Here is a 27,571-nt window from a genome sequence, read left to right as displayed (position 1 = left end):
ACCGCTATGCTAATCTCTCTTACTTTATCAGTAAACTATATGGATCCTCATCCTCCAAAAGGATAAACAAGACACTGAAAATCTTTGTGTATTTCCTTAATGAAATAGTAGAAAAACTTGGTACAAATGGCTTTGGAAAGCCATTCCTAAAGGGTGGTTTGCATTTGGATGCTTAGAATTATTTATTTAAAAAACAGAGCTGAAGAAAATTCAAAGGCTGTCACCACTGGATTTTCACTGCACTAGATGAAGTATGCAAAAATCTTTCTGGTGAAAGAGTCACCAGTAATTTTGAAAAATTAAGGTAACAGCTACTTACAGAATTCAAAACACTGTTGCTTCAACTCAGGTTCACTAGGAAAAATGCACCGATTTTGTTAGGAATTTTCTAGGATGATCCTGCCTGTGCAGGGAGGTTGGGCCTAGATGACCCCACTATGGTCCCTTCTAATGTGACCCATTCAGTGAATATGTTTTGGGGGTGCAAATTCTCCTAGGAAACAGAAAGCAACTTCAATATAGAACTTGGACTAAACGGTGAAAAATATTTAAGATGCTTTCTCCTAAATATTACTTTATTTGCACTTGCCCTCAACATTATCTTCTGTTTGCTGCCATAGATTTGTCTGGAATAAGAATAATTTTGGCACAAGGCTTTTGCATCTAAATTCTGCAGATAGTGAACATTGAAACTGCCAGAGTAGCCAAAAAGACTAAAACAGAGAACGAGAATGTAGAGAAGTAAGTACTTCATAAATTAAGCACAGAATAACAAAATACCTGAAGAAGTGAAATTTGTCTAGTCGTGAATATTGACTTTTTCTCAAACCAAGTCCTTCAAAATAAAGCAGTGCTCAGGTTTTCCTTAAGCCGGCAATGTGTGCGTTCAACTGACAGAAATTATTCCTGTCAAATACCAAAAAAACTACACGAAAGATGCGTATGCTACAAAGTTAAAGGTGAGCAAAACTCTTATCTTAGTTTGTCCCACTTGTCTTGGTAGGACAAGCTTTTCCACAGGAACTTTGTATGACAATTCTTAGGCCTCCTCAGACTGGAAGAAGTAATCAAAATGGAGAGAATACTCAGCATTTCCTCCCTCCCCCTGGTATCACTAAATGTGTGACAACATCATATCTCACTTGTACACTACCAAAATCTTACACTGGAAACAGAATTGGTTTGGGTTTCCACCCCCGCCCCCAGGGAGCCTTTCCCACTTTAAAATATTCTGCTGCATCTCTGGCTTACCAAGCCCAGGTGTGTAGCTGTAGTACAGCTAAGCCTATTCAACAGTGGGTACCTGCTTCTGAAAGAACAAAGCTCTTCCTTACCCTCCCACCATCTCCCTTCTAAACATCCAACATCACAGAGAACTGGCCAACTGTTAAAGCAGCAGAAAATGGCTTGAAGTGGCTCAGTTTGGATCACAGGAAAATAAAGGCTGGCACAAAGGAGGAGACATCAGGAACAGAAAAGAGGTACCACTGATTCCTCCATTAGCAAGTTAGAAAGCAACCATTGTAACACCTTCACCATATTGAAAAATCAGACCAAAAAAAGGCATTTCTACATTTATTTGAGATAATAAGCACCATTCCTTTTCTTTCTGGAGGAAAAGAACTTGTGCATAAGGAAGCTGAAGGCTAGAAGCTTCACATGTCCATTAACTAATACAGCACTCCACAGCTGATTTTACAATGTTATATACTATTTTTACAGTACTTCATATGCACATAAAATACCTTTCAATTTCAGCTGCACATACTAAACTCTCAGCAGTCAGCAAATCGGTTGCAACATGACTAACACCATCAGCAATCAAACTCTTCTATTTGTAGATTTGCTAACAATCCTGGAACAGTGTAAGAACTGTCACAGCTCTCTCAATGTAATCACCTCCTTCTCTCACAACTCTGTCTCATCTTCCCAGCTTTCAAAGCCTGCAACAGAGTGATGAACCCACTTGATACTAAACCTGATTTCAATATAAGACCAATGCTCATGCTATTAGAATAAAAAAGGCATGGGGTAAGGCAGGAAATACTAACAAAGCCTGCAAAAATATGAATACTGCAGTGAAAGCAAACTAGGGTTGCACATGCAATCAGTTCCTGAATGCTTGACTCCAACATTAGCTTTCTGGTAACCGGAAACTTTTGGGAATCTTCACAAGATATTTTTGTAACAAAGAAGCAGAAACATGCTGATACCTTGAGGGATCACAAATGAACTACATTCTTTGGACTCACAACATTGACCTTTGCCACTTCAGCTGATCAGTGACAGTTGGAATAAATCAGCCCACAGAGGGAAACAAATAGCTATAAAACCTGTTAATAAGAAAACAGATATGCATGGAAGCAGTAATTTTTGGGCTGAAGCCAAATTTCATAGGGATTGGGCTTGAAACCTTTGTCTCCTAGTCTCCTCTTACAATATGCACTTTGCTTATCCCTCCCTTACTATCCCACTTACTATTTGTTACACTTCTAAGTGACATAGCTTCTTTGCTTCAAAATACAGGAGCAGCTACCCTTTTGAGCTTCCAGATAACTGGTAGTAAAAATGAAGGTTCCTATCTGCTACTCTGCAGTCTCTAACAATATTTAAAATAATGAGCAAGAAGTGTGCACTGAACTTCTTGTGTTTGCATGGTTGTAAGAGTGCAAAGGGCTTAAGAAGAGAGAAAGCAAAAGTCAGCAAAATTGTCTGTATCCAAAACAAACCTTTGCTACTTAAGCTCCAGAACTCGACTGCCAAAATCTGCAAATGAAGGACTTGAAACACAATATAAACATCTGTGTCGGACAGTAAGACATGAAAGACGTTCAAATAATATGTGCTACTGCTATTTTAAGCTATAAGATATCTGACTTCTGCATCGCTGTTCTAAAAAGGGAAAGCTATCCCTGGAGTTTGGTACAGGTTGTTCAGTAATTTGTACAGTCAATACACCCGCTTAACAGTTTTTCAATATTCTCCTCCACCAGACAGAATGTGCTGCTATATGAACTGAAACAGAAGAGATACTTTTAGAGGTTAAAAACTAGTATAGAACTGGCCCGTTTAATATGGATTCTAAAACTCTTATTGCATGGTTCTAACAAAAATCATCTTAACATGGTTATAAATATGTCAACTCCATGGACCAAAGTATTTTTCTCTATGTTCAAGTAGGGGGAAAAACACCTCGACGTTGGCACAATGAAACAAAAAAATTTGAGAAACAGAGTATATGCTTGCTAAACAAGAATTATGTTTATTTAGCTAGTGAATCACCTAGAGGAGTAAATTTTCACTTTCATGATAGCAATCTGTCAGGCTTGCAAACACCCAGAAATAGGAATTAAAGATTATTTTAAATGTAGTTATAAAGGTCATAAAAAGTCTGATTTAGACTGAGGTACATTTACTCAAAACTGAGATTCATTGAGTGGTAGCAAACAAACAGTTCCTCAGACAAATGCACTTTTTTCAGTATACATGTTACAGAAAAAAAAATAAAGAAATGTGCATTAACTGGTGGTGTCCACCAAGCTGCATATTAATATTCTCTTACACCAAACAGTTTGAAACAAGGGAAATGTCATTCTATTATAATTTCATGTTACAATTCATTTGGCTAAACTGCAGCTTAAAGTTGCTTTGCCATATTAAAAGATTACTACAATAATTTTCACATGAACATTTAGACTTGAGTTTTACTCCAGGACTAAATATGGCATGATTTGCTTTTAATCTGTTGAATAGCTAAAAACTGACAATTAAAAAAACTACAACAAAGAAAAAATTAAGTTGAAGCAATGTGAATCTCACATCATTGAACCACTTCTAATGGTTAAATGTTAGTATTTAACAAATTCAAAGAGTTAATGAATCCTTGCATTCGTTCGGTCTCCTGTGCCTTAGCTAGGATGCATAAATACAAAAGACAGCAGATACTGGTAAAAGCTTCAGGACAGAAAGTGCTTGACGAAGGTACAGTTCTCAAGTGTGTTTGGTGAGAGAGTATAAGGGCAGATGCACTGATGAGAACCATTACAAGAAGAGTCAATTTCGTGTTAAAGTGTTCAAAGATGTCACCTTAAGCAGAAAAAAGCTTTAATAACGTCTTCTTAGACATATTAGGCATTTCCAGAGTCTACATCATTAGTGTTGTATTCTAGCAGGACATCTCCATATAGTTATTGTTTGTTTCTATTTCTCTCCTGAAAAAAAACAAAAACAAAAAGGACAATCGTTAATACACACAGATCAACATTATCTGCTTTTCCTTTATTACAGCATTTTCATTGCTTGCAATTTAGCTAAATGAGGCAACATGCTTTCAAGGAAAAAGCTTCAATTATTTCCAGGAATATGAAATTATACAATTTAAGTCAACTCCTTAGAGAGAAACACAGAAGTATATATCAAACTAAAAGGCAAATGTTCCAAAAGGCTGCTATCAAAAGAAAAGGACTTATAATGTCAGTTTTAATTCATTTACAGCAAAATATATTGCATAAACTGAACAGAGCAAGGAGACCAAGGGACTTACAAACAAGGCAAGGTGTACCCTAAATCTTCTACGTAGCCTGTTGAAAAATGTTTTACTCTCCATCCATTCTATCCCTAAAAAAATGTGGTATTCCCATGTAACCCCCATTATATGAGTATATAAAGCCCTATATAATAAAAATGTTTCAAAGTGCTTGAGATCGAAAGATAAAGTAACCAGCTGGCCCAACACCTCATCCTCCATACAAATGCTCAAGTGACAAGATTTTTTTTTTCCTAAGAAGGCATCCATACCTTTTTTAGAGATTACTTCCAACAACAAAATGAAAAGTCAGTGAAATAGGAATGGCTACAAAGAAACCTCACTTCAGACTGAGCCTGAGCCACAGTGAGCACCATATTAACTAGACAGCCCTCATCACACTGAAATGCCACATTTGGCATTCAGGGCTAAAATACTAATGGCACTGTAAGTATCAGGGAATAATAAATCCATGTTCTGTAGTACAGGTTTAACAGAGTAAGTGACACTTTCAATGCTTTATCATCATCCTCCATTTTCTCTACTTTGTTCAAGGTAAACATACACTTCGGCATTATGACAACCTCTAGGAAAAAAATAAAAACTGATCAACAAATTATATATTGTTGCCTTCATAATACATCTTCTAGCCTGTAAAATGATCAGCAAAAAAACCAAGACCGTATCTTTCAACAGCATTTTCCACAATGCATTTCTTTATATGTACAACTGAGCACATTAAAGAAATATACGAATCCCTGCTTGGAAGACAGGTATGTTCCTATCCTTATTAAAAGAGAATAAAAAGTATAAAATACCTCTCCATATTTTTATTATTATTGCATATTATAAATGGAACAATAACATAGCAGGGAAAACAAAATAACCCAGGAGGCATTTTTAAAACCACTCTCTCCAACACCACATTGAAACTTTATTATGCTAGAAAATATTTAAGAAAATTGCAAATGAGCATATGATCCCACCCCGACTCTCTCAAAAAGACAGTCTATTGAAAAAAAAAAAAGTATGTAACATTTATACAGGTTTTTACTGGAGATCTAGTCCTTTCCAAGACAGATCTCCAAGCTGCTTGAAGATGAAAACCAAAACAATAAAGCCCAGTCTCGGTCACAATGAGCAGCTCATGGTCCTAGCAGCTGTGTGCCTAAGACTGGACGTTTGCTAGAGCAGAATTTCAGTATATTTAAAGTGAAAGTGATACTTGCACTATTCTGCTAAAAAATTATTTTTCCTAGTTCAAAAATACATAACTAATATTTTCATAGTAAGATACTGCTTTTTAAGGTTGATAGTATCAGTCATTAATACAAGCTAATATCTTAACAATGCACACTTGGCTGAAAAAAGAGGATGACTGGCCTCATGCCTCACTATGCATGTAAGGCATGCTAAAATAGCCTGCTCAGGCACATCTCAGATTATTCCCCTAACATTAGCAGACTTCAACTGCAACAGCTACACTAAGTGTCGAAAAATACTCCTGTGCTAGTGAATAGGAGCCTATGAAACTGCAATGTTAAAATATGTAACAATTTTAAATACAACCTCTATACAACTAAAATCACCAGTTCCTGTTCATTTGCAAGTATTACATACATAAGCACTAACCCAGGCTATCTAGAAAGACTCTCTGCATTTCAAATTGCGGTACAATAAACTGACCAACACTATGCCTTGTGAAGACCTCAACTCAAAATGTATTTAAGTTCATAAAAATTCAAAGCAGCAAAGGAATGATACCCTGACTACCTTCTTCCACTTAATGAAGTAAAAGGAGGTGTTGCAAATTTTACATCCGCTTTGAATTCTAAGAGAAAAAAAGGCTTCAAAACATCAGCACATCTTTCCTGTAGTCTTGAAATTACATATTACTACATTTATATTTAAATACTTCAAGCAGACATACAAGCATGACATTTCTCAAGGCAAGTGAACAGTACATTCTTCAAATACTGGTACTGGTGACATTTGGCACTCTATGCTGTGAAACAGTGAGAAAGAAGACCTGATTTACTCAAAACAGGCAGTGGTACTCCTCTCAAAACCAAACCCCTCCCCAACTTCAAGTCAGATTAACACTCCTGGACCACTGTCTTTCCCTATCTCAAAAAGTAATTTTCTAATTTTCCAGGGTTTTCTGGTTTGTTTGGGGTTTTTTTTGTTTGTTTTTGGTTTTTTTTTTGTTTGTTTGTTTGTTTGTTTTTGTTCTTTTGTGGTTATAGGCAAACTCACAGAAGACTTTACCTCTAGAAGGTTTCCAGCACCAGAGTAGAAGTTTCCAGCATAACACTTCTCTTTTACCCAATTAATTCCATTTCTTATATTCAGATAAGCAAAACTCTTGTCACATCTCCCACAATGCTCTTGGATGAAAACTTTCTCCCATATATTTAAGTTCCCTGACAAAGGTCAACTTCACTTCAGAACTCACCACCGTCAGCTTACCCAGCTTTAGGGGGAGTTTGTGAACAGGACATGGAAATTAAGTACCATTCAAATCAGGACAACTTGGAAACATATTGGTTGGTTAAAGGTACTGTCAGCTGCAGACCACAGGCTGAGCAGATTTCACACATGCAAATAATTTTCTGCACAAACCAAATAAAGGTGAATCTAAAAACTGCTTAGGCCTTAGAAACGTGCATTGATCTAGTACAAACAAAACTGTGAAATTAAATTGGTTTGAACTGTGAAGCTGACTTACTTCCAAATTTTAGTTGTCTGAGTTCAGAGCATTAATTGAATGATCCCATGCTGAGAAGTAGCTGCAACGTAATTTATCCTCAGATATAATGAAATCTCTATGCTAACAAAATTTCAAAATTCAATGCAACAAAAATGTTTCCTGATCTGATTTGAAAGAAACTACTGAGAGGAACACAACCCTGACTTTGGGATTTCTTTGCCACAAAGAAGGTAAATGAAAAAGCCTCATTTTAAGTAGTCTACATGTAAATGCAAACGTAGCCTAACAAGAACAAGAAGCTACTACAGTCTTTGGCTGTATTTTTTCCAAGGTCCCACAAACTGAAGATCAAGGTCAGAAAAGGCAGATCTGAAAGAATGACTTTTGCTGATTTTTAGAGCAGTTGCAAGTGCAATGCAAGCATTTCAAGGTGTCCATTTGGAAGCTATCCAGGGTTGCCAACTTACACAGGCCAATTGCAGAATTCCTACACACCCTCCAGCACTATCAGCTATACCTGAAAAACAAACAAACCCTAGGATTTTGCCAAACCTCTGCCTCTTACTGCCATGTTTAAAGCATTCATGCCTGGAGGTGTCTAATCTGCCACTCTCCCAAGAGGGAACATTCTCACAACAGCTTCAGAAGCTGCTTTACTGCAAACTGTGATTTAATCTTCAACTTGGAAGCTCTGCTCATCTGCAATGTAAGCTAACATGTCAGACTGCATTCTGTGAAGTGAGGCACAGGCACTCATCTGCTCTGCCAACTGTGCTGCGTGGGCAGGAACACCTGGCACCGGCAGAGCAGGCAGCTGGAGAGGTGATGAAAAGAAGCCACAGCAAAGTTCATGAAATCTCATTTACTAATGGCATCGGCCATAATCTGCAATTTATTTCGCTCCAGTGTACCATTAAAGCTAGGACAGCATAAGTGTTGACCTTAATGCTTGAGAACCACAATGAAAAACAAATTACTAGAAAAGTGAAAAACGCCAGAAATTGTTTACTCCATTTATATCACTGGCTGTTAATATAAACTAGATTACTGAAACTTTAAAGTTGTGTATTGGTCCTTTTTAACTTCTCAATCTTGAACTCCCAGATAAAGAGGACACATCTCCTCAACACAGAAACTACCACAGAAACAGATAAATATATTTAAATATATTTCTCTGAGAAGCACTTCTAGGAATTCTGGGAAGAGGGGGGGAAGGAATTATGAGATGAGATTGTCTCTAGAAGTCTTAAAGGAACCTAAAAAATTTTCCTGTGCAGCTGCCATTCCCTCCCTAAACACTAATTTTCTTGACCTAACAAGAAAACCACAAGGCACAGATTAAAAAATCAAAGTTAACAGAAAAAGTCAAATAAGGTTTTAAAGCTTCAGAGTAGCTCCTTCTCCCAGTAAGCTTTACGAATTAATACTCATCTGAGACTCTGCTGCTGCAGATCAGTTGAACTACAGACAGAATATAAGGTTCTCAAGCACATAAATATTAAGAAACTCTGCAAAAGCCAGAAGACCTAGACTTCTAATTTATTTATTCTTCCTACTAGTTTTGATAGTATTTTACTTAGTCACTGAAACATACTTGTAAGTATATTTTCCAATTATAGGAAAAAATGTGAAAAAAAATGTGTAAAAAGGTAAATAGATTTAAATTTGATCAAACTCACAAACTGTTAGTAGAAAATGAGCAGACTATATTAGTTTATTATGGTAATGACAAAGGCATTAAGAAGTTAATCCCCATCTGAAACTCCACAGGGTACAACCATTCAAAAGGCAGAGGTGGAGAAAGAAACCCAACTACTTAAAGACACCACATGATAACACACAACAAGGAAAGACTCTGCAGAAACCAAGCTTGAACTCCGTGAGCCAGAAAAGCCCTTCTAGTCTTGTGTTCCCAGGCAGATATTTTCAGTGACAGATCAGCCAAGAGCTTTGCTTCAGTACATCATTACACACTGAAATATCAGACTTTAATCATCTACAAGGCAGCCATTGCAGTAAAATGATTTTTAAAAAACAAAAGTCTCCAGATCCTCACTATTATTTGTTAGCAATGCTCAGAGTATAACATTGGCTTTTGAAGACTGACAAGAGATAACTTCTTACCCAATCTATAGAAATTAACTTCTTACCCAATCTATAGAAATTGCATTTAGTGATGAACTCTATTCCAGCAAAAGAAGTAGAAAGATGACCCTGACACCTGGGTTAGTTTTTCTCAGATGTCCATGGACAACAATACATTATTTAATTGCTCTACAAAGGAATTTATGGTAGCCTTGGAAGGGAAATAACACTCACTGCAGGGTTTACTAAATACACGGAGTAAGAATTTCTCAGGCAGTTTTTCTTTAAGCCTCACCACTCTTTGAATAGGTGTAACTCAAATTCCAATCTACCATGAGGAAAATGAACTTACTTTATCTTGGTTTCCTATCTATATGAAGATGCAGTGAACACGGAAGTTTACATTTACTTTTTACAACAGACTATAATCTGCAGGGTACAGAACAAAATGGTAATTACTCATCAATATTAACTACACTGCCAAACCTCTGAAAAATTCACAAAGAACTGGGCTCAAAAAACCTATCATTTGCTAAGTTTTGTAATGTTTCATTTCAGCTAGATGAACACGAAGTTTTAAGCAAATTGGTTTTGAAATGAAACAATCCTAGTTCAACTGAATGTACAGGAAATGCTTTTAATACACATGCAAGATCTTTATGTTTTAAAGTACCATTTTTTCCAGCAAATCACTTCCAGGAATCTCCAATGAGCTTCTGCTAGCTAGCCCATCTGCGGTATGAATCAATGAAGCAAGGCTGTGAAGAGTCACATAGGTTGGGACTTTCTTGCAATATGCAGCCATATCTCTTCCCTGCAAAGTGCAGGAAAAGCATCACTGTTCTAGACTTAATAGAGCACTGAAATCTGAGGAGATGTAGCAGCAAGCAGAAGGCTGCCTCACAAATTTTTACAGCTATATGTGTATACTTTTGCTTCTGTTCTGGAACAAGAGACGTAGAATTTCTCATTTGCTTTAAAAGTCACAACCTAAAAGACATAGCATTTAGCAAAGGTACAACTGTCACAGACCCAGCTCAATTCAAGTTCAAAGTCTTGTCTTAGGCAGCTGCCTTGATATTTAAGAACATAAAGTATTAGATTCCAAGAAGTGATTGGCCTCTTAGGTTTTGAAGTAAACCATATGGTTGATATTCCTAGTTTTTCCAATAGGGGTCCCTATTTTACAGGAGAAATTGGTCTTTCCACTCCCAGAGTAAGAGTTGATTCCACTCTGTAAAAAGGACTTTATAGGCTTGATTTTCAGGTGGGAATTTCAAACAAAAACACAAGATCTGTACAAGTATTGCTGTGAACTCAGACTGCCTGTAAGTTTAATTACTCTCCACCTCCTTTAATCAACAGTCCCACATTGTACTTTCCCTCTTGCATCATCACTAGAGAAATGCAGGCAACGTCACTGCTCAAACTCTTACATGGTCACTCTGTAAGAGACCACAACATAACATCTACCCCCATCATCTAATGAATTGTAAACTACACTTTGGAACAGAAACAATTGACTCTACCAAATGCACAGAAAACAGACACGTTTGAAATCCCTGTGTCTGTAACATAAGAACGTGAAGGTCATTTTAAAGTATTTCCAAAAGACTAAAGATGCAAAAGCAAATGAAGACATAGCAAACAAGCACACCATCATGGAAAGGAAATGCTGGAGCAGTATGTTCAAACTATTCTAGCTCCAAGTAATCTTCTGCCATGACATGGGCCACATGTTCATCTCATGACTATCAAGAGAGGGGAAAAAAATGTTTCCTGTTTCTATTTTCTCACTTCCAATAATGAAGATGACACTCTTGATAAACATGAAGTTCAAGGAAATTGCAAAATAATGTCCCTTGAAACTTCATCAAAAGCATACAGGAAATGAACATGTTTCTCAGAAGATATTAATTACATAACCCTCTTTTAGACAGTCTCATGCTTATTACACAAACCTCTTTTAAATGTAAACACAAACTTTCAAGAGTTGTTTAGTACAAGTATCATCTAACTGCATTAAAGATTCGTCAATCACCTGTTTTCTTTAACTGAAAAATCTGTGAATGGATCTATATCTGATTTTGACACGATAATTGTAATTGATGGTTGGGGGTTAAGGGGAGGAAGAAGAAGCTACAGTTCACTCTTAATGGATGTTTTCTCCCTTTAAGATATTTTTAAGAAATATCAAATCAAGCACAGTGTCAGCAATGTCCTAGAAAGGAAAGGAGTTACACTGCTTAACAGTGCAGTCTGATAATGACCCAATTATCAGGGAAACAAAAGTTACATTGGTATCAGAATGAAGGGGAAAAAAATTCTTATTTTGAGAGTCAAGAAGTTCTAGCTATGTCAGCATTCCTATTACAAGACACGTAATACAACAGAAGAAAGCCAAAATATTAAATACTTCCTTATCTGCCATTTAAAGGCCTCCTGAAAAGTAAAAAAAATCCAAATGCAAATTAGAAAAATGTAGTATATATTTGTGTTTACCTACCTTACCTATGAACAAAAATCAATTACTTCTCTGAACTATCACATGAAGAAAACCATCTAAAGTATTCTACAATTACATGAAAACCATGACCTTTTTTCCCCACTGTATGCTACAAAAGTAGAATTCTCCATCAAAAAGCACCAAAAGAAGTCCTAGGACAACAGGTAATAAGCCACATCTGAGGGCAAGGAAGTTGTAATCTGTGAACAACTGCATTTTTAATCAGAGTCACATTTATTTTTCACCTATATACTTACTGAAGGTCAGATGCAAAGCTACTACTAGAGATGTTTTTCTTGATTTTCAATACCTTTATTTTCTAAAATGAAATTATATCATCTTAAAAGGCATATTTTAAGATTTGTTTCATTAATTTAGATACCTTTCTGTTAAAAGACAATAAAACATTTTTTTAAATAATATGCATACAAATCAGCATGTTTACATCACAAAGCTGCAGTTATTAAAGACAAATGGAATTCCAGATTATTTCAACCTATGTCTGACAGAACTCATGAAAAGTATCACTGATCCTTTGGTCAAAGACCACAGCACTTGTATGTCCAAAATAAGAGTCTGGAACCTGAGCTGTAAGAGAAAGGGAATGATCACTGCACAAGCCCAGCTGTAGACACCTTACCCACGCCAGGGTTACATCAAACAGTGGTAGACACTAAAGTTCTAATATTTATGTTTAAAGAGACTACTCTTTGTCATTTTCATGGCAAAGTTACTGAAGTTTCATGTTTATTAGAGACTGTTCCTTGCACTTTCAGAAGTATGCTGCCATATTTTAATAAAACATACTGCTAGGCCATATTGGAAATGAATTATTGATCCCCCGAGTTGATAAGATTAAACTTTTACAACCAATTATTTTAACATAAATTAGCTGTAATGATTAACAGTTACAAAATAAATTAAATCCCTAAATCACTTGCTGTTTATATTTTTTGCAGATTGTTGCCTGTATGAAAGTTTGTAACCACCTATGCAATAACAAAAAACCTGAATTTCAAGGAACATGGAAGGGACTACTGCTGCCTGATGCATTTAATATTTTATTAACAGTTATAGGCATATTTTTTCATGACCAAAACACTAGAAACAAAGTGACTGCCACAGCTGCCAAAGAAAATGAACAGAAACTTAATTTACACACATGTACTAGCAGTAGAAAGTGCACATATTTAAATACAGCTCCATGAAAGCTTAGCTGGTACTAGGTAATAAAGAGTTATTCAATTAACCATAAACCAGAGCTTACAATACTAATTGGTGCATTTACAGACTTGCATTATAAGAGTTAACAATTGTATGTTTACAATTTAAAGACAGATTGCTTGTACACTGTGTGATAAAAGAAAAAACAGATTTAAAATCAACATTCCATCTCATGGGAGAATACTAAAGATAAACTCACAGTAGATGTTATTAGTTTTATTTGAACTTCCTGTATTTTAAATTTCTATTAATTTGCTTAAGGCACACCTCAAATCCATCTACAAAGAGCCTCATGACTAACCTACACAGTTCTAAAGCAATTTTTCATAATTGGTTAGAAAACCAGTTTGTATAATGCTGTAAAAGAGCCAATGGCCACCACTGCAAGTATCTTGACAAGTCTGTTTTCTCTCAACAGTGTTGGGAAAGGTAACGATTTAGAAAGAAACAAAGTGGTCTCTACTTGAGTCATATAGATACTGTATGTTTCTCCCAAGATATTCAAGTAGCAATGTTACTTTATTACTCAAATACCCATCATCACAGTTACCTAGTTCAAGACCTACTAAATGCTGAACTCAGTACTCTGAATTTTAAGTTTAGCACACACAGAAACACTTCCACTAATCTACATTCTTCCTCTTCATTACATTTTGTGGCTTGTACCTACTACTGAGGGAACAAAACCGCAAATAAAACAATCTTCCTGAGTTGCATGTCTGAATTATGACTTGTTTGTGAAGGTTTTCTTCAAAAAAGGAGGCATTTTTGAAGCAAACCAGTTACTTGTGAAATACCTCAAAATTTTGAAAAGTTATAAAATACTGAAGCATGAATGCTACAGAGATACATTATAATCTCAAGCCTCCTGAAACATTACAAAACCACAATGAATCACAGAATCAGAATGTCTGGAAAGGGCCCATGAGGATCACCGAAGTCCAACTCCTGGTTCTGTGCAGGACAGCCCAAGAGTTGCACCATCTACCTGAGAGTATTGACCAAACACTTCCTGAACTCTGTCAAGCTTGGAGCTGTGACCATTCCCTTGGGGAGCCTGTGCCAGTGCCCAACCATCCCCTTTTTTTCTATCTGGTCATTGGTCACAAGAGTGAAGAAATCAGTGCCTGCCTCTCCACTTCCCCTCATGAGACCACAATGAGGTCTTCCCCTTAGTCTCTTCCAAGCTGAAAAAACCAAGTGTCCACAGGTTCTTCTCACACAGCTTCCCCTCCAGACCCTTCACCATCTTTGTGGCCCTTCTGGATGCTCTCCAATAGCTTTATGTCTCTTATATTGTAGCACTGAAAAGTGCACCCAGGACTCGAGGTGAGGCTTCACTAGCACAGGGTAGAGTGGGACAATCACCTCCCCTGACTGGCTGGTAATTCTGCACTTGATGTTGTACCAAAGCCTGAAAAGGTCAAAGTTTGCCCCTTACATTGAATATTAGTTAAGAAAGCAGTCCATCACCCCATCATGGAGATATCATGAAAGTAATGATACTCATTTAAGGCATAATTCATTTTCTTTTTAGGAAAAAAATCCAAAAGGCATTACATACCCAACTGGGATACTCATTTAGCCTCTCAGCAACAGAAAGTTTTCAATATAACAATTTATTGCAGAGTCACACAACAGTATTACAAAATTGATGTGGGGTATGGCTGACACTGTTCTACTTCCTAATCTGAAGGATTAGGAAGGCACAACAGGAATGAAACCACCACAGGACTAGAAACCTAAGAGAAGTAAACATTTCACCTGCTTCACAGCTTCTTTATGTGTCAGCTTCAAGTGAACAAACTCTCAACTTCACATGTCTCAAGGCCCTAGTTAGCATAAACCCTAAACTTTTGGAGGTTTTTATTCAGTGAGTTGTGTGACATGATGAACAGAGATCATTAGCAACACACCAATGGCAACTCCCATTTTTGAATACTTGCCTATCATCTAACTGGTAAAAACAGCTCCTGAAATGTTTATAACCATGAGACAAATCATACTTTTACAGTTACTGGCAAGTCTGGAAAGAAAGTAAATATAGGAAAAGTAAATAATTGTGGCCAATGGTGAGCACAAGTGTTTTGATTAGGGAGGGTACACAAGACAAAGTAGACAAGTACTATAAAACTGCTTGAATTAAATGCTTTTCCCTTGTTTGATTTCCTGAAATGCCTCAAAAACTAAAAGTTTCTCTACAGAGTTATCACATTTACTTTTCCTTGCAGAAATTAACTACAAATTACTTTTTTTAGGAAATGCACTATCAGAAAAGTCAAAAAATTATTTTCAACACTATACAAGTCATCACTGTATCACTTTTGCGTTTCACAGTTCCACAAAAGAAAAATTGAATCAAGGAGAAAACCTGCTTTTCACACTAATCATGCTGTTAACATTTCATTAAAGCAGAATTTGAATTGAAATGTTATGCTAAATAAAGTATGCTTCTTTTCTAATTTCTTGGGGTTTTTGTGACATCCGGAAACTCTAAAAATCTAAGCAAGAAGACTTCAGTTATGGACAATGGACTCAATTCAGTTTTCATTTGCACTGAAGAAGTAGAACATGTCAGATGTCTGCTAATTCAGGCCTACCTTAATATTGTGATTAAATAGATGACTGAACTAACAAGTTACAGGAACTTAAATTTTTTCATAAAGAGCTAGTTATATCAGGTAGACACTTCAAGTAAAAAGTACCACTTTCTGATTTAACACTTGCAGACAGAAATTCCAGAGGAATGAAAAACAAGGTTTCCAAAAACAGAAAAAAAAAAAAAGACAGCTACTGTAATGACACTGATTTCTTACCCTACGCATGGCTTCCTCCTCCTCTTGACGCTTCTCATAATGTGCAAAGTCATCAAAGATTGAGGTGGTATGCTTGAAAGTAGCAATTATTTTAAGCACTTGCTTGGCTTTTTCTAGGGGTACCTCTTGAGTGTCCCTCGAATTGGTAACCGGTTTGTTGTCATTGTTTTCCAAGCGAATATGTCGCAGTTGGTTATTGGGAACGTCTTTGACAAAGATCCATTTGACATCAAACTTCCCCTTCCACTTATCCTGAGACCAGACACCAGCATATGCATTGTAGTCCACAACAGACTTCATCTCAGCCACTCCACAAAAGTGTCCACTGCCATTCACACTGAAGAGTAAATAGAGTGGGCCTTTTCCATTCAGGGACCGGTAAGCAGCATCCAAGCGCTTATTACCATGCTCAGTACTACACCAGATAGAGTACTTAATGGAGCGATGAATATCGTCCTCTGAATAACTTTTGATTATAAACACACGTCCATTCTTCAGATTCCAATCGAAGTCTTTGGGATTGTAGTTGTTTATGGCCTTTAGTTTCTCCAGCACTGGGTGCACTTCCACACCAGAAGGTGAGGAGCTGACAGATACAACACCTAAACCAAAGTTCTCGCTACCAGCTCCATTGTTCTGGCTGAAGCCCACACCCCTATTACGAGGAGCTACCCAGCGGTTTTGCAGCTGTTGCTGCTGCAACTGGTGAGGCTGGGCCTGCTGCTGAGGTCCTTGTTGCTGTTGTGGTTGCTGTGGCTGAGGCTGCTGTTGAGGCAGTTGGCTTTGCACCAGTGGTGGTGGTTGAATTAATGGCTGAGGCTGCTGGATTATAGTCTGAGGAGGCAGTACTGGTTGAGCTGGGGGTGCTTTTACCACTGACCCTTTGTCATCCCAAGTTCCAATATTCATGTTGTGTTTTATAGGTGGCGGCGGTACAGCAGGGCCCCCAATGCCCACGTTACCTTTAGGCTTGAGTTTCGGCTGAGGTTTAGCGGGTTTCCTTGCAATTGCAGCCCATGAGGTTGGTTTAGGTGCTGAACTGCTAACTGGGGGCACGCTGTTAGCTGCAATGCTTGTCATACCTGTACTGCTCAGAGCTGAACCTACAGTTTTTGTTACAGCAGCTGTCATATCTCCACCAATTTTCAGTCCAGTCATGCCTTGCTCAATGCTGCTAATCCCAGGCACCTTGCTCAGAGTATCACTGCCAAATCCAGCCTGTCCATCTGCTATGGCTCGCCCAAGAGAACTAGGTGGATAGCCATAGCTGCTGCTGTAAGCAGAGCTTTGCGTTGATTGTCCCTGAGATCCACTTGTCCCCCATGTAGAGAAGTCTGCATTCCCAGGAAAAAAATTAAATCCATGCTGCCCAAGAAATGGAGGGGTATTTCCTAATGCCCCAGGTTGACTAAATACACCATCAGGTATGTAATGGTGTTCACCATTGCTCATCTGTCCATAAGTTGTCAAATATGGCATTGGAGGGTCACCGGCAGTTGACCATGCTGCTTCACCTAAAGAGTATGGAAATCCAATGGATGGAGCATAATAGCTAGGCATATATGGGTCTGACATTGGTGGATAGCTGTTACTCTGCAAGAAAATAAAATTTTAAAAAATCAGCAATATTGGCAATTATGCTAAGGGGAAAAAAACCTATAATACAATCCAAACAATTTTTAAGGGTTATATGAATGTATTTGTAACTTCCATCACTCCTCACAATGTAAAAGATGAGTAAAGTATCTGCCAGATACAGTCATCTCTTCCAAGAAACCTTCTCAAAGCACTAAAGGGCCCCCATTTTTTTCTGGAACATTATCCTCATTTTTAGCTACTAAGATAGGTTTAAAATGCCTCCATACCAACAGCATCAAGAAAATGACAAGCTATTCTAAACGAAGTCATAACTGTACCTTCATAACTAAAGAAAAATACCTGCAACTATGATTTAAAGTTGTGGTATTCTTAGATTTTCTCATATTTCTCACTTCTAATTGGAGACTCCAACAGAGTATTACAGTGAAATGGATGCAAGAATGCCTGTTTGTTTCAGGAGTAGCAACAAAAAAAAAGGTAACATATCTATGCTATGGAGAATGGGCATTAAATCAGTACCACATCAGATAGACTCCTGGGAAATCAGACAATTTGCTTCTTGGGACATTTGAAAGACTACCCCCATATGGCTTCTGGTGTTGTTTTGTAGAAAAAAATCACATGTATCATCCTCTAGCTGATGCTTCCTTAATGTTGTATTATCAGAAAAAAAAGTGAAGGCAAGCAAAATTCTTGTATCACTTATATAATTCTTTAATAACTTGCATTCTCTCAAGACCACTCCAATTTACAAACTTAACATAACTTATATTAACTTTCAACTACAGAGGCAATTCACAGCTCTGGAAGTCAAGCCATCAGCTTCTTGGCTGAAGAATTGTACCAAACTGTAGTGATATTAAGCTTCCATCTATTATGCCATCAGCTGTGAGCTACTTCTACCACCTTTAAAAGGAAATAATGTCCAAGTAATTAATATATTCTCAGAGCCAATAAAACTGTTGTTTTGGACTGCATCCAAAATGATGATTTTGTTTTAAATGTAAGGGTTTGGGGTCTGTTTTTTAGCTTGTAACTGCATCTTTCTGAAGCTAGAGCAGAAGCACAAGAACAAGAGACATCGAAGCACGCTTTTTAACTGAAGCTTTTCCAGAATTCTTAAGGATACTTCATCTGCTTAAGATATTGTATGATGAGACAAAATATGATATAAATTTCTATTTCTATGTATATTCAGGCAAGTCAGTAACAGTAAGAAATAGCCAAAAATTAAGTCTGGAAGCCAGTTGAACATAAAAGTTAACGTCAAGGTGGTAACCAATGTTCACTTACCTGATTTGTCTGACTACTTAGATATGGCTCAAAATCATCATCATTTACTGCATCCTTTTGATGAATCGAACCGTTTTGTACTGAAACTAAAAATAAATCTGTATTAGAATATTCTCTGGACAATCTATGCTGCACTTTCAATCTAGGTGACACTTCTTAATCACCTGTACATTGAAATATGTATTATTGTTAAGCACCATTCCAACTTAAACAAAATAGCTCATTCTACTGATCATGAGGATTAGCTCTCAGGAGAGGTCTGCAAATATAACAATAGACCAGTCTATTCCTGACTATGCCTTCCTGAGATCCACAGACAGATGAAGAATTACAGGCACACCTTATTTGCAAAGGCAGTAAATCCAGCATTTCCGGAAGTACCAGACCAAGTGCAAATGTACAGACCAACCCAATCTATGGACATATTCAATAGGTTCAGGGAAAGTTGCAACATACAGCTTTCTCCTGCCAGCAGGAAAGGCAGTTACCCACCAAGACAACCATGAAGGACACCACTATTCAGCTATTTAATCCTTCATCTCCTACATTACTGTACTGCATTAGTGACACCTCTGAAGCTCTGAGGTGACAAAACAAGACAGAAATAAAAGCTCAAGTCTCAAAGGGTGATTACAAGCTTTTCCCAACACATATGCCACTATATGCTGGAATCTCTTCCTACCTGCTCTTCTTGGTCTCCTAGTACCTTTCATTTCATCTAAGGCATTACACCTACCTGGGATTCTCCAGCTGCCCAAATTACTTGAAGTGTCTCTCTACCATCCCCCAGGCTACTATTCAAACAAAGCCACACTGTGCAAATTTCTGCTAAGTTCCACTGTTTCCCATGGTGCAAAGCAGAACAGGGACTTAAACCAGCACTTTCAATTACACAATCTGAAGATGAAGATCAGTCCTCAAAAATAAATTACTGGTTATCCAAATGCAACTTTTTTTTGGTCAAATAGGTTCAGCTGAGGGCAGGGGGGGAGGTCCCAGGACAAGCAGTAAAGTGCACTGAAAACCAGGACTGCAGAAGTTACAACAAAACAGCAGATTTTCTGAAACTTAAAAAATTGAGTTAGGAGCCAACTTTATGGTTTCTCTCCTTTAGCAAAAGCTTCTGAAAAGCATATACAACTATGTAATTAAATATTCAGCTTTGCTGAAATTAGCATTTAAGAGTCAAGTTTTTTTTCTTGCTTCATTGGGGATGGGGGGGGTTGCCACGCAAAATTCACATTGTAAGCCAAAGTGGTGCTTGAATTTTTTTCACATTTGACTTCAACATCCCTAAAACAAAACTGCCTTCAGTGAATGAACTAGCTGAAAGAAATGACAAAGTAATAGATAAAATCACAAGGAATAAGCAAAATCCTGGAAATTTTTATTAACTTCAGACAGCAGTAAAAAGAGGTAAAAATTCATAATTTAACACAGAAGGTTTTTTTCAAAGCAATTATCTGGGAAGAAAGCAACCTGTGTTTTGAACACCCTTCTTGAAGTTTTAAAAGAACACCAGACACTTCAGTTATTACAAACTGGCACACTGCATTTCTATACCAGCAACAGTCAAATATGACCAGCAATGCTGAGCACAAAGCAGTTTGGAACTGGATAGAACAATACCCCTAATTAAACACTGCATTTAAATTAAACATTAGGTGTTGGGAGGTCTCTTCCCCCATAAATAGTTTCAGTTAAGGTCATGTATCATCCTGAATTTACACACAATGGTAACATATTAATGAGCTGGAATTCCTCTTTATATTTGGTCTAGTTACACAAAGGATAAGCCTCAAAACATTTTGTCTATGTTATATCCACTGCTTAGACTTCACCAAATAGTACAGACAGTACAATTCTTGAACACAATTCTATTATAAAGAAAAACATGGGCAGCAGCATACAAGTTTCTTAAAAGCATGCAACCACAAGTAAAGAAATGTATGTATGACATCTGTAAAAACAGATGTATGTCAAGACTGGAGTTCCATCAAAATTAATCTCCTCATACTGACAGCTAATCTTCATAAAAAGTAGATCCACAGGTATCTAAAGGTCACTAAAGACAGAATTATTTCTGGTCTTACATTTACAAGAATATTCTGTTAGTTGTAATGTATTTTCTTTCTTATTCATTCTGTAGAATACTGAGATATTTCTACACTGACGTTTTTCCTAGTAAAATATATACATTTCCCAGTGAAATAGCATCACTGGAAGCATGTTCCTTTAGCTTTTCATTCTAACTTTACAAGATGTGTTAATAGTGAATAACGTAGCACACACAGACATTTAACAAGAGCAAATCAATGCCTCATTCCCAAAATCTCATGCTAAGTGCTCCAACTGAACAGGGCAGTGATGAAGAATACTAATTGAAACTAATCTACAGACACTAAAAATATCTGTATCAATACAACGCTATGAATACCATGTGTTTCTGCAAACACTGTGAAAACATAGAGAGTAATTAGATATTGGGAAGAAGCAACTCCTCAAATACAGCTAATTACAGCTAATATTCTTTTAACTGCTACTATCCATGGGATAACCACTCACAAAAAAAAAAGATGGGCACAGGCACAAGAATACCTTTTTCATTAGAAGTCATCACACTTTAATGTGAAGAATAAACACTAAAACGTGAAACGTTTCATCCTTGTTTTACACCTAATAACTATATTTAAGCCTCCTATGAAACAAAAAAACATTACACACGTGTAAAAACAGCTCAGCACCTTGCTATGACAGATTTGATACAAAAAACAAAAGGGAAAAAAAAAAAAAAAGGAGTTCCAGGAATGCCTTTTTTTTTCCTTCACTCAACTATAAGTCATAATTTGATGGATGTCAGTTCTAATGTTTCATGTCAACTGTATAGTAGTTGACAACTAGAGTAAGGAAACTTTCATGGCAGGATGATTTACTCATTCCAGTCTCTGAGATTCCAACATGAGTATCTGACACAACAGAGAGATAACACTGTTCTATATACTATTACTTCAGTCCCACGAACTGTGGTCAAAGGAAACAGCATAGTACACCAGTTTATAATCAATTAGAATAAAGTATTCGAGGCACTTTACTAGACAATAAAAATCAGCTACCTACCAGTGTCATTTGCAGGTCTAATATTTTTCATTTCAATATGAAATATGTATACAGCCCTTTTACTGCTCACTCTTTCTCCCATATGCTCTCTACCAGACATGTGGACAGCTTCTGCCATCCTCCTTAACATTATTACTTTTATTCACAGAACCAACTTCAGATTGGTCTGTTAACTCAGTATCACATCTTCCCTCAAAGCTCCTCTAAGCTGAGACTTATCACAACAACTGAAAGACTGTCTGCTAACATGTGGTCAGTAAGGACTGCTGACACTGACTTAATTCAACCACTTGAAAAAGCCTCTAACCCAAAGCCAACAACTTGTGCTACACTGAAGATTGGCAGCACCATCTCCTCAACCTTTCATCTAATGCTGTCATAACTTAGTTTCACTAAACAGACATTACACCAAATAATTTAACAGAACTGAGATTAATTGTCTTGTTTCACTACAGTTTTCACTTAGGTCATACTCTCACCAACAGCACACATCATGAGTATTCATTATTTAAAAGGATGCATGCACTCCACAAAAAAAAAAAAAAAAAAAAAAAAAAAAAAAAAAAAAAAAAATCCAAGTTCAGAAATGCAAAAATCTCTTCCTTACATAGCAAACAGAGATGTTTTGATTCAAACATTCCACAGCAGTGACAAATTATAGAACACAAAAATATGCTAACATAAATAAGCCAAAGTCAAGCTGACTAGTGCATTTTCACACACTGCAACATAGCACCCAAACTGAAATGCTTAATACTTCCAGTCCAATTCATATACAGACAGTATAGTTCAAAACCTACCTGTGTGTCTCTAACAGATGCATCTAATTAACCTCACTAAAACTGAGAAATGATAATTTAAAACTACTTGCTATAATGAGACTGACTTTCCTTCTCATTTAAGGGCAACATGGAAGGTATGACCACAAACTATTTCAAAAACATGAAGTAACTAGTAAGTGCACTTTGGGGGGAAAGAAAAAAAAAAGTAGAATATGAGAGAACTAGTATTCAAGAATGGCCAAACCAAGAACAGCTGAGGAGGTGAACACATTCATTTTTCTCTGAATGCAGAGAAATTAAAAAGAACAGGCCGATTTCAGTGAGATCTGGGAACCACGTGCCACCTCACAAGCAGTATATGTAACAAGAAGCAGATAATCTGCAAGTAGACAGAATAATAGAAGAAGGATGCTGTGGATAACATTAAACGACAGTTCACAGAGAACAACTAGATTACTTCAGATAATGAATTAAGAGGGGCAAAGAGTATCTGAGCTTAGAAAAAAAAGTTTCTTATCTGCATAAGTCTAATAGGCATATTAACACAGAGGTAGCTGTGTGCATGCTATTCTATAGCTCAGTTTGCTGAGCAGCTGAGAATTAAATGGGCACAAGTGGACTGTTTAGGCGGAAAGAAATTCCAAATAGAACATTAGTGAGAAAACAAATTCCAGACAAAATACTGCAAGATATAATCTGAAATGCTGTTTACAACTGACTTGCCAAGAATTTTAGAGAGAATAGTATTAAGTAGTTAGTAGTTCCTTTCTTCTGTGGGAAAGAAATCCCACTGAGGATGGTATTTAAAAACTAAGACCTTGACAGACACATGAAAAAAGCAGAAAATGAGAAGGTCTACAAACGCTGCCAAAAGATCAGTTACTGGTGCTAAAATGAAGTGAGACTACAAAAATTCTGAGAATAAGGAAGGTGATGTTTTGTGCTCACAGATATGAGTAACTAGTCACATGGTTGCTGTCTAGCAAACTAAGGAAGCTGTTCAAAAGATTATTCCTGATGATTTTACTCACTACACAGAAAGGCCCAAGGTGTACTGTTAAGAAGAGATTATACAAGCATATCAAAAAGGCAGCTAAAAAGAAGTAACTATTTAACTGACTTCTGACATTAATCTTTTGCAAAATAACACACTGTAAACTGATGTGCTGCTGCACCACAGTGAAAGTGCTGGGAAGTAACATTTTGGCACACAATTTCCTGTCATCCTGCTCTGAAATAAAAGTCATCCTATAGATATAACCTCTTGCTATGACTGTCAGACATTATCCTCCATAAAAGCAATATTACAGATTTATACAGAAATACAAGGTATTAACTTACCTTTATTTCCCTGTCCTTTAGGTCTCTGTATAGAGGAAAGTGGGGGGAGGGGGGGGGAAGCAAAACAAGTTCAGTTAGAATCTTCTAATATCAACTTCAGTGTAATTCTATTTATTTGCCAATTGTGCCCTTTTCAGTTTAAATATCACTTCAAAATAATACAAAACCATACCATTAGAAAAATGTTGTGACATTACTTAAAATAACATTATAAAATACTAAAAAAACCAAAATCTGATAGAATTTTACTAAAAACATTGAAATCATCTAGGCTTTAACAGCATGTGAATTTTAAATGGTGCTGAAAAGCTGAACAAATGAATTTAATTGCCCTTGGCCTAAAAAACCATAAACAATAAACAAAAATAACACACAGAGTTTAAAAAAAAGTTAGTACCTTAAGATTACTCCCAATATCCAAATTTCATTATGATATGTCATCTTTTAAATCGACTGATAGGTACTTATCAGAGAATAAGATACAATGACTTGCTTTTTAGATATACAAAAAAAATATAGCGTTGTATCATATGCTGAACTTGAAGTTGTGCATTCCTCACCTAGGCAATTATACTGAGAAAACTATACACCCTGTACAAACCTTTCACACAAGGAAATAATTAAAGAGGATTTTTTTTTTTTTGGGATTAGTCATTACAAAACACTGTTAATCTGTCATGCACTAAGAATCAATGTAACATTACAAGTTACAGTATCCTTAATTCCTCTACAGCAAGATAAAATAACTCGGAAAAACAAATGCTAGTCCATGAAAATCTAATTCACCTTCTCATATTACTTTCAACTAAGCAGGAGTGGGTCTCCAGGCTGCTCACTCTCTTAACAATTTTTAGTCCTGAAGAGCTCAGTATTCAGAGGTTTGAAAGTTTAGGAGGTAACCACCTCCGAGTTACTCTCATGTGCATTTGGCTCAGAGTTACCACAACGCTGCTTCATCTAGAGGTGCACGGGTCAGACACTGACCTCTCCCAGAAGGGGAAAAATCTCCGTAACCTGAAAAACCCCAACCACCTCATCTTTCGGGGTGAATCTAATCCAGACACAAAGGCATGCAAAGGCCAACGAGAGACACAACTAGAAAAAGTTGGGAAGAAGCAGCTTTCATGAAAGACAACAATGAAGAGCTAAGAGATCGCTGAGCTAGAAATAACTGCTTAAAGGAAACCGGAGAGCATGCACAGAGACAAAAGAAACAAAACATTAAAGGCACAGAGAGAAAATAAAAGAAGGCAAGAGACTGCAGGGCTAAAACTTTTGGGGAGTGGCAGAAACCCACAGACGAAGCAGAGATCAAGACGGAATAGCTCCCAGCCAGAAAGAAAGACCAGCAGAGGCCTAGCAAAGGTAAAAAAAATAACAAATTCTAAGCTCCGTGAAGGACCAAGTTTAAAAAAAAAGTGCTGAACAGCGCGGGGAGAAAAACTGAGAGCTGCTGGAAGAAGCGGAGGCCGGGGGAAAAGGAGCAGGCAGAGGCCCGGAGGTGGGCGAGGAGAGCGAAAGGAGGCAGAGAAAGGATGCGGTGACGAGGAGCCCGGGGGAGCTGGGGGCGCGCAGGGAGAGGGGACGGCGCTGGGCGCTCCCACAGCCAGGAACGGGAGCCCGGGGGCCCGGCCGGGAAAGGCCGGCCCGGGTAGGTCACACACAAAGGGGCCGCGGGCGGGGGCCGGGCCGGCGGCGCCGGTGCCGAGGGCGGCGGGCGGGAGGCGGAGCGCTCGGCGCGGATCAGCGGTTATAAATAGGGGCGGCCGGGCCGGGAAAGGGCCTGCCATCCCGGCGCGATGGACAGCCGCTCCCCATGGCGGCGGGGAGGGAAGGAGGGAGGGGAGGAGGACGGGAAGGAGGAGGCCGCGAACCGCACCGCCCCGGCGGCGAGGGAAGGCGCAGGTGGCCGCCCTGCCGCCGCCCTCCCCCGCCGGGGGCAACGCCGGGGCCGGGCAGAGGGAAAGGGAGAGAGCGGGCGGCCGCGCCCCCCGCCCCGCGGGCGGTACCTGGTCGACGCTGGTGGCTGACATTCTTCACGGGGAGCCGCGATCCCCTCGCTCCGCTCCGCCTAGGCCTCGAGTGATTCCGCACGCCGGGGCCGCTCGCTCGCCTCCGCCGCCTCCTCCTCCCCGCCGCCGCCGCCTGATTGTCGTCGCCGCCGCCGCCCGGGCTCGCCGCCGCCGCCGCCGATCGGGTTCCCGCTGGAAGGAGCCGGCCGGCCGGACGCAGCGCCGCTTCCCCCCCCTCGCTCTGGGCTCCGCTTCCCCACAATGGCGGACGAGGCTCGGGCTCCCACTTCCGCTCCGCGCCGCCCTGACCTTCCGCTCCCCCCGCCGCCGCCGCCGCCGCGCTGACCTTTCCCGCCCCGTCCCCGCCTCCCCCGGGTCACGTGGGCCGCCCAGCCGCGCCGCGCGCGCGCGCCCTCCCGCCGCCCAGCGGCTCCCGGCACGCGGGGGGCGGGGCCTAAGGCGGGGGCGCCACTGCGCGTGCGCGCGGCGGGGGGCGGCGGGCGGAAGGAGCCGGGCTGGCCCCGCCCCCCCGGCCTGGGAAGGCGCGTGCGGCGCAGGAATTCCCGGGAAGGGGGCGAGGGAAAAGGTGGAGGGTTCTCTGCGCTCCACCGCGCGTGTGCCAGGACCTGCCGGGGCAGGGCCGTGTGGCCAGGCCGTGAGGAGACCCAGCCTTGGCTGCCGAGAGCCGCTGTTGCTGCCCAGAGCGGAGGGCCGGGGCGGCCTTCCCGCGGCCGCTCCTGTCGCCTGCCCTCTCCTGGGTCACCGAATGGCTCAGGGTGGAAGGAACCACAGTGGGGCACCTGGTCCAACCTCTCTGCTCAAGCAGGGTCATCTCAGAGCACACGGAACAGGATTGTATCCGGACGGCTCGGGAATATCTTTAGGGAGGGCAGTCTATTCCAGGGCATGGTCACCCACACAGTAAAGAGGTTCTTCCTCATATTCAAGTGGAACCCCTGTGTTCTTGTCCATTCCCTCTTGTCCTTTTGCTTGGCATCGCCAGGAAGAGCCTGCATCCGTGTTCTTTGACACCCTCACTTGAGATGGTTGCACACATTGATGAGGTGCCCCCTCAGCCTTTACAGGCACAGCCTTTGCTCAGGAAAGAGATGCTCCAGACCCTTGGACTAACTATCCGTCCACTGGGCCTGCTCCAGGAGCTGTGGGACCCAGAACTGCCCTCAGCACTGGGGAGCTGCTGGCACCTCCAGGGCGGGCTGTCAGCAGGGTCTGTCCAGGGCAGACAGCTCAGAGCCTGGGCTGTCTGCTCGCCCCAGGCCGGTGCCTGCTCCTCACACTGACCTGCAGGCTCACACCCCCTCTGCTCTGCTCCTGCCCAGGTACCTCTGCCCTACTACAGCTTTGGTGTGAGAACACACACGCTTCAGCAAATGCAGTTGGTTTTGGTTTTTTTACCTAACTGCTTTCAACTCCATCGTTAATGAATTACACTCTCCTTAATTAATGAGAAAAGTTCTGCAAATGTATAGGGGCTTCCTGCACTAAAATCCAAGACCACTTAAACAGTGCCCCAGGGGAGAAATAAATATTTATAAAGTTG

The 27,571-nt window shown here is 39.4% G+C and overlaps 1 protein-coding gene across 2 annotated transcripts; it reads right to left on the bottom strand.

Moving 5' to 3' along the window:
* Nucleotides 1–3,711: 3,711 nt before the first annotated feature.
* On the bottom strand, nt 3,712–26,158 carry YTHDF3 (YTH N6-methyladenosine RNA binding protein F3). 2 transcript variants are annotated; one of them, XM_083854898.1, is made up of 5 exons: nt 26,008–26,158; nt 23,999–24,023; nt 18,759–18,844; nt 15,867–17,459; nt 3,712–4,211 (listed from the first exon to the last, which is right to left on the bottom strand). In XM_083854898.1, exons 1-5 carry the CDS (start codon nt 26,029–26,031, stop codon nt 4,188–4,190), a joined length of 1,752 nt encoding a protein of 583 aa, XP_083711024.1. In that variant the 5' UTR covers nt 26,032–26,158; the 3' UTR covers nt 3,712–4,187. The 2 variants fall into 2 exon arrangements, with proteins under 2 accessions (XP_083711024.1, XP_083711025.1); XM_083854899.1 differs by lacking the exon at nt 26,008–26,158 and adding an exon at nt 24,785–25,547.
* Nucleotides 26,159–27,571: the final 1,413 nt, after the last annotated feature.

The sequence above is a fragment of the Zosterops lateralis genome (genome assembly GCF_965231275.1).
Source record: "Zosterops lateralis genome assembly, chromosome: 1".
NCBI lineage: Eukaryota > Metazoa > Chordata > Aves > Passeriformes > Zosteropidae > Zosterops > Zosterops lateralis.
This window is presented reverse-complemented; position numbering and strand designations above follow the sequence as displayed.